Raw genomic sequence first — 12,473 nt, forward strand, 5'->3', positions numbered from 1 at the left:
AATTAGCCTGTGTCTGTGTTATTGTTAACCAGCATGTTACTTCGCAGTAATTAGCCTGTGTCTATGTTAATGTTAACTAGCATGTTAGTTAGCAGTAATTAGCCTGTGCCTATGTTATTGTTAACTAGCATGTTAGTTCGCAGTAATTAGCCTGTGTCTATGTTAATGTTAAATAGCATGTTAGTTAGCAGTAATTAGACTGTGTCTGTGTTATTGTTAACTAGCATGTTAGTTAGCAGTAATTAGCCTGTGTCTATGTTAATGTTAACTAGCATGTTAGTTAGCAGTAATTAGCCTGTGCCTATGTTATTGTTAACTAGCATGTTAGTTAGCAGTAATTAGCCTGTGCCTATGTTATTGTTAACTAGCAGAGCAACGGGGTCTGTTGCTCCATGTCTGTCACTGTCCGGTCTAAGCGGTGGTTGGTGTTGAAGGTGGCATGGATTATAGCTGTGATACAATTACAGTAATATGGAATCAATATTATGGATTACAGCATAGATCTACTGTACATGTATTGTGAAAACAATTTACATATCAATAGATTAATCATTCAAAACTAAATGAATTGAACTATTTTATTTATTAAACAATAATAGCAAAAGAATCCATTTCCTTTGTATAACTCGAGGATTATCTGTTTTCTTTGTTTTTAAGCCACTGTCATGATAGTCTGACATCTGAGAAATCGTGAGAGGCATCTTGCAATCAACATCTAATGGACTAAATAATTAACTGTTTAACGTAGTAAAAAAAAAAAAAAACTGACAATTTATGTTTCTAAATAATAATTGTCGCCCTTGTTTACACAATTAATTGTAATGTTCACTATAAATAGTAGCCAAGTATGATTTATTGTGCAAGAGATTAACAGAGTATGGCAAAATACTATAGTTTAGATTAATTAGGGCTGGGAAATCGATATTGTGATATGAGACTATAGATATCGTCTTAGATATTGGATATATCCTAATATGGTAATAAGGTAAGTGTTATCTTTACCTGGTGTTACAGTAAAGTGATGTCATTTACCAGACTGTTCTAGCTCTTCTTTTACCTTAACCCACTAAGTCATTAAATTATTTCTGGAGAATATTTATCAAAAATCTCATTGTGTAAATCCCATTTTGTTAAAGCGCCAACAGTCAACCAGACAGTATCGTCCCAGCATCGACACCGAGGTGTTCGGTCAACAACATGGCGACATTTGATTTTTCCATGTCTTCCAGCTCTAGACTAAGATTTCCTGTAACCACGTGCCAAAGTGCCCTGCAGCCACTTTACATTACATTATACATTCTGTTATATTATACAACCTATCATATTAGACCTTTATTAGGGTTAGGTTAGTTGGTAGCCTGCTTCAGGCCTACTAATTCAACACCTACAACGACTCCACTCACACACCGCGTGCACTGCATATTAGATATCCATATTTACAGCCTTATGTGTCACACCAAGCCCTGAGCATCATTAGACCACACAGATCACCGTTGATAGAAATGTCTTTGGAATCATCTCAACCTGTGCAACAAGCTGAAGAAGCACGTAGGGCAGCACAATCAGTCGCAGTTGTATCAACATTGCAGTATGGACTAGTGCAATATTTGTTAAAGGCAAAATATGAAAATACTCTGACGTCCCAGCCTACAATGGTATCCAACAGACAGAAGAAGAAAACTCTTCTTTTGCTACAGATCCTTGCAAAAAAATCACCAAAATGATCATTCCCTCCAATATCGTGCATCATATTAATTGTCTAAACATATCCATCCACGGACAGACGCAGAGAGTCTATGGTCTTACCTTAAGAAGATGGTCTCTTTTGGTTCCGGTCAGCAGGGTGCAGGACGGCCGACGGCTCGGTGACGACGCCGGGGCTCGAGCACTAAATGCGCCCAGCGATAATCCTAAAACACCGTGATGCATCGGTTCATCGGGACAGAGAGGAATGGCTGAGCCCGTTGCTAGAGACTCCACGGCGGCGTCAAATCTCCCGCCACGGCCGTCTCAATGGCGCAAACCTTCTTTTGTGGCTCTCAGACTGGCAGCAAAGTTAGCTTAGTTAGCTAAGTTAGCTTAGTTAGCTAAGTTAGCTTAGTTTCTAACGACCAAAGTCCTGCTAGTGATTTTTAGCTCGAAAAAACAGACTACTCCGCTAATGACTTTCAAAGCACACCACTTGATTAGCACACGTCTTGATTGCGTGCCAATTCCACGTGCTTGGAGTAGAACATTCTTCTTCTTTGGCCTCTGCGGACTGAACGCTGCCCTCTACTGTTTGTTAGTAACAGTCGTCTTACTTCCCAATCAGTTCTGTTACAATGTGGATGCTGATGTAGAACATCATCATCGTCAGTCATTATTTAAGACCATCCCTGTTCTCGTGGTAGTAGTTAAAGACAAGTGCGCATCTACTTCCGCCTAACTTCAATGTTTTATTTTGAAAGCTGAACGTTTAGATAACTATCATGTCCGCAATGTCGTTGCTTGATGAATTAAATGTCATCGCTGTGACCCAAAGACTGTGTGTGTGTGTGTGTGTGTGTGTGTGTGTGTGTGTGTGTGTGTGTGTGTGTGTGTGTGTATGTATATATATATATATATAAACGGTCTTTGCTGTGACCACGGCAGGGGACACATAGAAAATGGGATTGAAACATTAGCATTAGGTAAAATAAAATAAAATAAAATAGACTTTATTAAAAATAAATAACTAGAAATCCCTGTGCTACGCACATCAGAACAACACAACTACACATTTAGTGTACAAAATATATACATTGAGTATAAGAAATGGAAAAATGTAATAAGTTATTATAATAATAAGTAACAAATCAAACATATTTACATAATAAACAGTATAACACAGATGAGTAAGGTGCAGATGAATAGAAATGAAATGTTGCATAGTTGGAGGTGAAAGAGTAATAAATAATAAAGCGTAGCGCTCATATTTCTGGGACTGCAGTGTGTTCCTGACTGCTAGGAACACAATACAAATAAAAGCGCATATACATATCTCAAACATAGTTTGATGTAAAGTTCACCTTTATGGCTATTCAATTTTTATGTTTGCCAAGATAACAAAACGCTCGCTCGCGACTGGCAACAGTGTGTTTAGAAAGCAGTGTTGTCGCCCTCCTGTGGCCATGAAGGGAAATGGCAACATCAAATATGTCCAGCTAGCATAAATAGTGACATGACAGTTCCTGCTAGCACTTCCGTTGAGTGATTTTAAAATAAAGTTCCTCCAAATTGAGTTTGACAACGTGACCAAATGTAATATTGTGCTAGTACGATCTCATTTTGTACTGGTTAACGTTCCCTTCTTTTGCAGAATGTGTTACGGTCCCCAAGTCTGCCCTCTAGTGGTCGCACCGAGGAACTGAACCTTCCAATTAGTCAAGTTACCGTCGCTGTAGAAACAAGAGCATGATAATACTTCCGGTGACCAGTTTCAAAATACAGTGAAATACATGAACTATTAAGAGCCTCTTCCGGGCTAGCAGAATGGCTACTGGAGGATTGTCGTGCTAAATTTAATTTATGACCACTACAAATGTCATGAAATGCATATAATTGTTTATATTACTTTTGACATAACATATGAGTCAACAAGAACCACACTATTGTCGGCCTTAATGCTAGGAGATGACGGTACGATGTGTGTATTTAAAATTGGAGTGCTTACTCCCCTCTGGTGGTCGCATGTAGAACTGCCACATCAAATGAGTGAAATTGGCTTCGATGTAGACTGAAACTTCCGTTAAACACTTTCAAAATAAAGTAACCAAATAGACACATTGAAATTAAATTTAACTAACCGAAATACTTATTAAACTATTAGGCTATGTTAAATGTTGTGTTTGGCCTTGGTCACTTAATACCCATAAATCCTTCAGTGTATATTACAGTTAGGCTAGTTGCTGCTAAGAAATTATTTTTTACTGTGAAGCCATCGTGGAGCACGGCCGTGCCAGCTGTTGTAGGCTATGCTTCTGTTCATTTCCTCAGATTATGATACCATAAGCTACTTGATACATTTAGGACCTCTACATGAATGGGGACACAACAGTGAGATCATATGCTACGCCAGGAGGCTCTGAATGTGTGGCTAAAATAATGTTGTTTTGGGAAGTCCACAAAATAATCTAGTATGTGTGTATGTGCTAGATTTGTACATCGTGCAGAAGTGACATTTAGCAAATTTACTTTAGATGTACTTATTTAGCACTTCCTCCTCTTCTCTTCTCTTACCTCATCTTGTCTTATCTCATCTGACAGAGCAGATGTTGGTCAAATAAAAAGGATCACAGGTTGATGTTAGATGGATTTAGCTGTTTCGTGGTCTTATACACAGTTTGCTCAATGTCTTTTGAAAAAGGCCCTCAGCTGTGTAAGACAATGTGTTAGGCTATATGTTGAGACTGAAGCAGAGGCAATTCTTTAAGAACTCTAAAGCAATTAAAAGTTGATTATGTTTTAATCATATTGTCTCTCGTCCACAAATAACCTTTTCATTTCGAGAACTATTGTTAAATGTCTCCAGAGGGGGCTTTGGTTATGTTTCTTATCCTAATAAATGGTCTTCTTGTCTTTAATTTAAGGACTCATTCGTTTGCAAGAGTTGATCAAAGCTCCGTCCAGATACAGCATCAAAATCAAGATCCGCCAGCTGCCAACAGGAAGTAAAGATGCCCGTCCTCTGTTGAAAGAGATGAAGAAAGGGAAAGAGTTCTACATCATCTTTGACTGCTCTTACCAAACATCAGCTGATGTTCTCAAGCAGGTAAATAACACACACCGATCCACCAGCATGCAGTCTACACACTGTCCTCAGGGTTTTATTCATGACCCAAAATGCAATGTTCTGTCAGAAATCCCATTTGAACGTTTCAGTGGAGAGTACTTTCTGTGTGGCTTCTGGTTAAATATGCACTATGTGCAAGATGAGTCTTCTATCCCCTTCAGAAATCCCATGATCCTCCCCTCATCCAAGCAGAGCCCGTTGTTGAGCCAGACACACATTCAGAACCAGAAGCTGCACGGGGATGAATTGGAAACACAACGCTAACATGAGAGAATTATGACATGTACTCCCTCGGATAATTGTTGATGCTCACCATGCATACAATACAAGATGAGGCACTCCAGAAAATGGGTGGGATTTGTAATTTTTTAAGAGAGTCTTGGTATAGATGTGGTTAATAGGGAAGGGAGAGATTATGTATGCCGGCTGGAGAAGAACCAGATTCTTGTCCCTCATTTCTCATCCTGTTTAGATCTTGTCCATGGGGATGATGACTGAATATTACCACTTCTTCTTCACCACACTGGTAAGGAAAACTGCTATCTAAATATCTACATCTGGAAAACACACAAAGGTTGTTTTTTATATAAGTGAACAGGAATTTGGACTCTTGGCATTCACTTTGAAACTGGATTGTAAAACCTGATGGACAGGTTGGTAACATCCACGTAATTACCCCGCTCCGTTGTCTTAATTAAGTGTGTCTTTTATCCTACGCACACTTAGATGTGTGTATTCACCTAGAGATCTGGTTATGCAAAGAGTATGCAGATGAACTCAAACATCTGTGTTTTATAATAAGATTGCCGGATGTCTTCAGTGCCCTTGGCATAATTCCATGCTATTATACCGTGTATTCTTCCACAGTTTTAATCAATTGTCCCTTCACCCTTGCTGAGTAACTCACATCTACTTCTTGGGTATTTCTAAACTGACTCACCTCATTCTGAACTGATGACGTTGCCCTTCTACAGGACCTGTTCTCCCTCGACCTGGAGCCGTACCGCTACAGCGGGGTCAACATGACGGGGTTCAGACTGCTCAACATAGACAGTCCTCCGGTGGCCTCGGTGGTGGAGAGGTGGGCCATGGAGCGACTGCAGGCCCCCTCCAAAGCTGAGACTGGAATGATGGAGGGGATGATGACAGTGAGTTTACCTTCCACCTTTACTTCCATGGGCCCAACCTAGCACCGGGGCAGCGCGGCGTAACGGCCGACGCAGCGCGGCGTAACGCCTGTAGCAGCGCGGCGTAACGGCCGACGCAGCGCGGCGTAACGCCTGTAGCAGCGCGGCGTAACGGCCGACGCAGCGCGGCGTAACGCCCGACGCAGCGCGGCGTAACGCCTGTAGCAGCGCGGCGTAACGGCCGACGCAGCGCGGCGTAAGGCCCGACGCAGCGCGGCGCCCGACGCAGCGCGGCGTAACGCCCGACGCAGCAGCCGATGCAAGTGTCCTTGCTAGATTAAGACCGTCCAGCACCCATGTCGTTTAAATAAAAAATGCACCTACACCCATCTCCGCGCCCATGGGCGTGCTGATCTTTTTACCACCGTCAAACTAGCAAACGTGGATTTGGACACGCCCTAAACACACCTGCGCCAGGCGCCGTGCGCTCAGATGGTTAAAAGAGGACACGTGTAGGGCTGTGTTCTCCGTGGGGACCCCCATGGTGACGCTGTCCTCTCTGGCTCTGTGGGGCTTGGTTCCATCCTGTAACCACATGCTCTAAAGGTTGCTGGAGGCCCGTTAAATCTACTTAAAGCATTTCGCTTTTCGCCCGAGAAAAGTTGATTGAACAGAAATCAGTGAAATCAGCCAATTTGATTTCCACATATTGTTTTCCTGATTGATTTTATTTTTTTATGTATGTGTTCAAGCAAGTTAGGAAAATTGTATTAGTAATTTAATCTCTCCAGTTCCTTTCTGAAGGGGCAAAGGAATAAACATAATTTGCAAAACATCTCACAATCAGAGGAAAATAAGTCAAATTAAGCTCTAATCAAATATCATTTACATATTGCTAACTTTGCCTGTCAGACATTGACTAAATAAAAGTATACTCTTATGTCAAATAAGGCCCTTCTCACCATCCAGACATAATCACTGAGAGATTATATGTAAATGTAGAAATATGTGGACTAGTTTGAAAAGCTACACAAGAGCTTTTCAAACAATTCTTCTGACCCTCACTTGAGTCCGAACACCGTAATCCACCATGTTGCTTTCTGACTGTGTGTACAATCAGAAAGGTATTTTGAATCAAATTGCTCACCAAATTCAGCTCCCACTGGGTCGGACTGCTTTCCATGTCAGAGAAAGCAGCGCTGCTCTGAGAAACCACATGCTGCGGTGCACGTGCAGCCACAGTCCTGATGTTATAGGTGCGGGGCTCGATCCCCGCCTGCGCCTCTCTTTCAGACTGAAGCCGCTCTGATGTACGATGCCGTCTACATGGTGGCGGCGGCCTCGCAACGCAGCGCCCAGATCACCGTCAGCTCCCTGCAGTGTCACCGGCACAAACCCTGGCGCTTCGGATCCCGCTTCATCAACATGCTCAAAGAGGTGAGTATGGGTTGTCATCCATCGTCCATCCATCCATCCATCGTCCATCCATCCATCATCCATCCATCTATCCTCCATCCATCCATCCATCATCCATCCATCATCCATCCATCCATCATCCATCCGTGGCTTCATCAACATGCTCAAAGAGGTGAGTATGGGTTGTCATCCATCGTCCATCCATCCATCCATCGTCCATCATCCATCATCCATCATCCATCCATCTATCCTCCATCCATCCATCCATCAATCCAAGAAATAAGAGGAGAAATCAGACCAATCAGAACAGCTGGTCAGTCTGACGTCATGTTGCCTGAGCTCATTAATATTCATGAGCTTGGTAAAGGATGCTGATAGCCAGGCTCTCATTGGCTAGCTGTTAGCCAATCAGAGTCCAGCAGCTTAGCTGGTTGTGTATTAATGGGAACTGGCCCAAATGGAGCCGAGTCTTCCTGCAGGCTTTTTGGAACAAGGTAACCACGGTAACCAAGTTACTGTTTTCTTTCCATCTTTTGGCCCATTTACTACAAATCTGTGGTGGAAGTAGTAGTAGGAAGTATTCAGAGCTTTACTTAAGTACTAAAAGTACTAATACCACACTCTAAAAATACTCTGTGACAAGTAAGAGTACTCAATTGAAAATGTTTCTTAAGTAAAAGTGTGTAAGTATCATCAGGAAAGTGTGCTTAAAGTATTAAAAGTACTCGATGCAGAAAGATTTTAGAAAACTGGGATTGACAGTTTGGTGTTTAATGGTCTAACGATTTTAGCTGGACTCGTAGGCCGTCATAGTGTTGGCTGTTTCTTTTATAATAAAACACCGTGTTTTATAAACGCCATGGGTTTTGTGTGAAAAGATCATAATTTGTAAAGTAACTAAAGCTGTCAGATGAATGTAACGGAGTAACTAAAGTAACTAGTAACTAAAGTAACTAGTAACTAAAGCTGTCAGATGAATGTAATGGAGTAACTAAAGTAACTAGTAACTAAAGAAACTAGTAACTAAAGCTGTCAGAAGAATGTAACGGAGTAACTAAAGTAACTAGTAACTAAAGTAACTAGTAACTAAAGCTGTCAGATGAATGTAATGGAGTAACTAAAGTAACTAGTAACTAAAGTAACTAGTAACTAAAGCTGTCAGAAGAATGTAACGGAGTAACTAAAGTAACTAGTAACTAAAGTAACTAGTAACTAAAGCTGTCAGACGAATGTAACGGAGTAACTAAAGTAACTAGTAACTAAAGTAACTAGTAACTAAAGCTGTCAGATGAATGTAACGGAGTAACTAAAGTAACTAGTAACTAAAGCTGTCAGAAGAATGTAGTAGAGTAACTAAAGTAACTAGTAACTAAAGCTGTCAGATGAATGTAACGGAGTAACTAAAGTAACTAGTAACTAAAGTAACTAGTAACTAAAGCTGTCAGATGAATGTAACAGATTAACTAAAGTAACTAGTAACTAAAGTAACTAGTAACTAAAGCTGTCAGATGAATGTAACGGAGTAACTAAAGTAACTAGTAACTAAAGTAACTAGTAACTAAAGCTGTCAGATGAATGTAGTAGAGTAACTAAAGTAACTAGTAACTAAAGTAACTAGTAACTAAAGAAACTAGTAACTAAAGCTGTCAGATGAATGTAGTAGAGTAACTAAAGTGACTAGTAACTAAAGTAACTAGTAACTAAAGCTGTCAGATGAATGTAATGGAGTAACTAAAGTAACTAGTAACTAAAGAAACTAAAGTTGTCAGATGAATGTAGTAGAGTAACTAAAGTAACTAGTAACTAAAGCTCTCAGATGAATGTAACGGAGTAACTAAAGTAACTAGTAACTAGTAACTAAAGCTGTCAGATGAATGTAGTAGAGTAACTAAAGTAACTAGTAACTAAAGTAACTAGTAACTAAAGCTGTCAGATTAATGTAATGGAGTAACTAAAGTAACTAGTAACTAAAGTAACTAAAGCTGTCAGATGAATGTAGCAGAGTAACTAAAGTAACTAGTAACTAAATTAACTAGTAACTAAAGCTGTCAGAAGAATGTAGTAGAGTAACTAAAGTAACTAGTAACTAAAGTAACTAGTAACTAAAGCTGTCAGATGAATGTAGTAGAGTAACTAAAGTAACTAGTAACTAAAGTAACTAGTAACTAAAGCTGCCAGATGAATGTAATGGAGTAACTAAAGTAACTAGGAACTAAAGTAACTAGTAACTAAAGCTGTCAGATGAATGTAGTAGAGTAACTAAAGTAACTAGTAACTAAAGTAACTAGTAACTAAAGCTGTCAGATGAATGTAATGGAGTAACTAAAGTAACTAGTAACTAAAGTAACTAGTAACTAAAGCTGTCAGATGAATGTAGTGGAGTAACTAAAGTAACTAGTAACTAAAGTAACTAGTAACTAAAGCTGTCAGATGAATGTAGTAGAGTAACTAAAGTAAGCTTAAATTAATTTGGGGCATTTAAGGCCTTTAATGACAGGACAGCTGCTGAAGAAGTGAAGGTAAAAGCAGTTCTCTATGTTTAGAGCCAACATTTTGTATTTATTTAAATCTTAATGTAATGTAAAGCTTGTGATAGAATGATAAGGTTAGATTCATTTCACTCTTTTGTTTGTTGCTTGGTGCACGTTGACCATGACTCATTAACTTTGGTTCCAGCAGATTGAATCAAATTCTTTTCACTTATAAACCGACGGATACAAGTTTCTGTTTAAAGGCTGAATGACAAGATGATGACACACAAAGGCTCCGAGTTGTTCAGCATCTCTTAATACACCTGTAATTCATTTCGAACAAAAACATCCTCAAGACCGAGCCACGTAATATGTGTATTATACAGATAATAATATAATGTATACCACATTGGAGTATTTAGTAGAATCTATGGTGCATGGTGAACAGTAGCATGAGACTAAATTAGTTACCCAGATTGTTAGATTATATATTACAGTCACTTATAGCAGCAGCGATGGGCAGTTCATCCAAAGACCCAATCAAATCTTTCTTAGCTCAACAGTCTTCTATTCACTCCCAGAGTTTTGTTCTGACTTGGTGGTGGTTTGGCATTTTGCCAGTAGGCTACCATGTGCTCAGTGGCATTTGGTTTGTGTCAGTCCAAGTGCCACCAATCATTTCTCAGTCTGAAATACACACTGACGGGGAGATCCCTACTCTGAGCTTCAACTCAAGTCCCGCAGCTCTCTTTATTTCCCAGATGTATTTGGCTATTATTATTGGCTTCTGTTCTGTCCCTTTTACATAATAAAAACATAATAACTTATTACTGTTACGCTTCTTCACAATAATCCACAGGCCTTGTTGTTATCACTACTCTCTGAGAACTATTTTCTTCTTAAGAACACCAAGCTACTGTCTTATGTTTGTGCAGAAAGAATAAACTGTTCCCAACACGTGGTCTGGTTCGTCAGTTTGTCAGTGATAAGAAGTAAATGAGGGGAGCAACAGCAGGTTTTTCTTCTCATCAATGTGTGATTAGTATTCTCTCAGATAGATGCGATGCAACAGTCTCAAATAGGAATGTGGCTGTGGTTTCAGCCTCACCACATGTTTCTGAAAGGTTTGATACATGACAATTTTGTCTTTTGGAGTCAAATGCTCCTTTAATTCTATTTTCATTACACTTACACGCAGCCAAAAAGACACTGAAACTTTGAAATGCCATTGGCTGAACATGGCGAGTAGGTCACTGGGTGTATTGATTTGTAGCTATGCCATCTTCCCTAAAGAAAGTAGCTTTCTCTGAGCCCTCTGTGCCAGGGATGACTCTGTAACGTGACTGGTATTCAGCTCAGCTCACTTCCTTATCGACTTCATTCAAATATCTCGGAGCTCTGCTGCCCACCCACTGCTCTTTCCTCAGACAGAGGCCATGCCTGCCTGCTCCATTTCTATCACTGGCCACCGTGCTACGTGCTCAGAGATATTTCTGTTAAGATCCAGCCAGTGCAGAATGCCCATTAAGATGCAGTACGCCTTTGTCAGTGTTCTTTGCTTAATTCAGCACTCATCAATTATTCATTTTTTAAGCACTATTTTCATTTTTTTCCAGCCTTCTGCTTGACTGGATTGATGACAATAAAAACTGAGCGATTCATTGGTTTTGGTTTCTGCTCTCTCTTTGCCACAGGCACAATGGAGCGGCTTGACGGGACAAATAGTCATAAACAAGACAGACGGCCTGCGGAAAGAATTTGATTTGGATGTCATCAGCCTAAAGGAAGATGGCTTGGAGAAGGTATCTGACTAACTATCTGACCCGTGTCTCTTTAGTGTCAGTACAGTCATAGACGGGCTGAACGGAGTGGGGAAACATGGACAAACCACTGCTACTCTGACCTCCTTTTATCTAAAATGGCAGAAAAACAGTATAAAGTAGCCTACCTTGAAATCTGGTGCGTGAACCTTTTCGCCACATGGCTCGTGTGAATAACTGTAGCTGTCATTTTAAAGCCAAATGTTTGTGGATGTTCCTTTAATCACACTGACAATGCTTCGCTACGGGGCGGCTGTGGCTCAGTGGTAGAGCGGTTGCCTGCCAATCGGAAGGTTGGTGGTTCCATCCCCGCCCCTGCAGTCATTGTTGAAGTGTCCTTGGGCAAGACACTGAACCCCGAGTTGCCCCCGGTGCTGCGCATCGGAGTGTGAATGTGTGTGAGTGTGTATCTGATGAGCAGCCCCGGCCACAGTGTATGAATGTGTCTGTGAATGGTGAATGTTTCCTGTAGATGTAAAAGCGCTTTGAGCAGTTGTTAAGACTGGAAAAGATATATAAATACAGCACATTTGCTACCTGTTAATGACAGATCTCTTCACAACAAATAAAGGGAAATGAAATTAACACAGCTGGAAGTACATTTTTAGATTAAAACATCATGAGAGCAGTAACCGGATGAGTTTTTATTTTCTTATTATTTTTGCCATTGTTCATTGTGAGTTTGAGGGCTCTGTGATTAAAATGCGTTTTCTTTATTATTTCTGCAAGACAATCACGGGCAACAACCGCCTGAATAAAGTGTGGAAAAAGGTCTGTACTTTAGCTGCCCTGGTAGCCTTAAGGAATATTGACATGGTTTATCAAT

General features: G+C 40.3%; 1 protein-coding gene across 2 annotated transcripts in view; it reads left to right on the plus strand.

Annotated features, from left to right (window-relative positions):
• Positions 1-12,473, plus strand: part of LOC117942556 (glutamate receptor ionotropic, kainate 1) — a 29,204-nt gene that overhangs the window by 12,399 nt on the left and 4,332 nt on the right. Inside the window, exons 4-9 of one of the 2 annotated variants that reach the window (XM_034868093.1) lie at positions 4,611-4,792; positions 5,286-5,339; positions 5,788-5,961; positions 7,234-7,377; positions 11,522-11,629; positions 12,377-12,418. In XM_034868093.1, the coding sequence (XP_034723984.1) occupies positions 4,611-4,792; positions 5,286-5,339; positions 5,788-5,961; positions 7,234-7,377; positions 11,522-11,629; positions 12,377-12,418 (704 nt within the window). The remainder of the gene's footprint in view (positions 1-4,610; positions 4,793-5,285; positions 5,340-5,787; positions 5,962-7,233; positions 7,378-11,521; positions 11,630-12,376; positions 12,419-12,473) is intronic. The other variant, XM_034868094.1, reaches the window with a different exon arrangement.

The sequence above is a fragment of the Etheostoma cragini genome, chromosome 3 (assembly GCF_013103735.1).
Source record: "Etheostoma cragini isolate CJK2018 chromosome 3, CSU_Ecrag_1.0, whole genome shotgun sequence".
Classification (NCBI taxonomy): Eukaryota; Metazoa; Chordata; class Actinopteri; order Perciformes; family Percidae; genus Etheostoma; species Etheostoma cragini.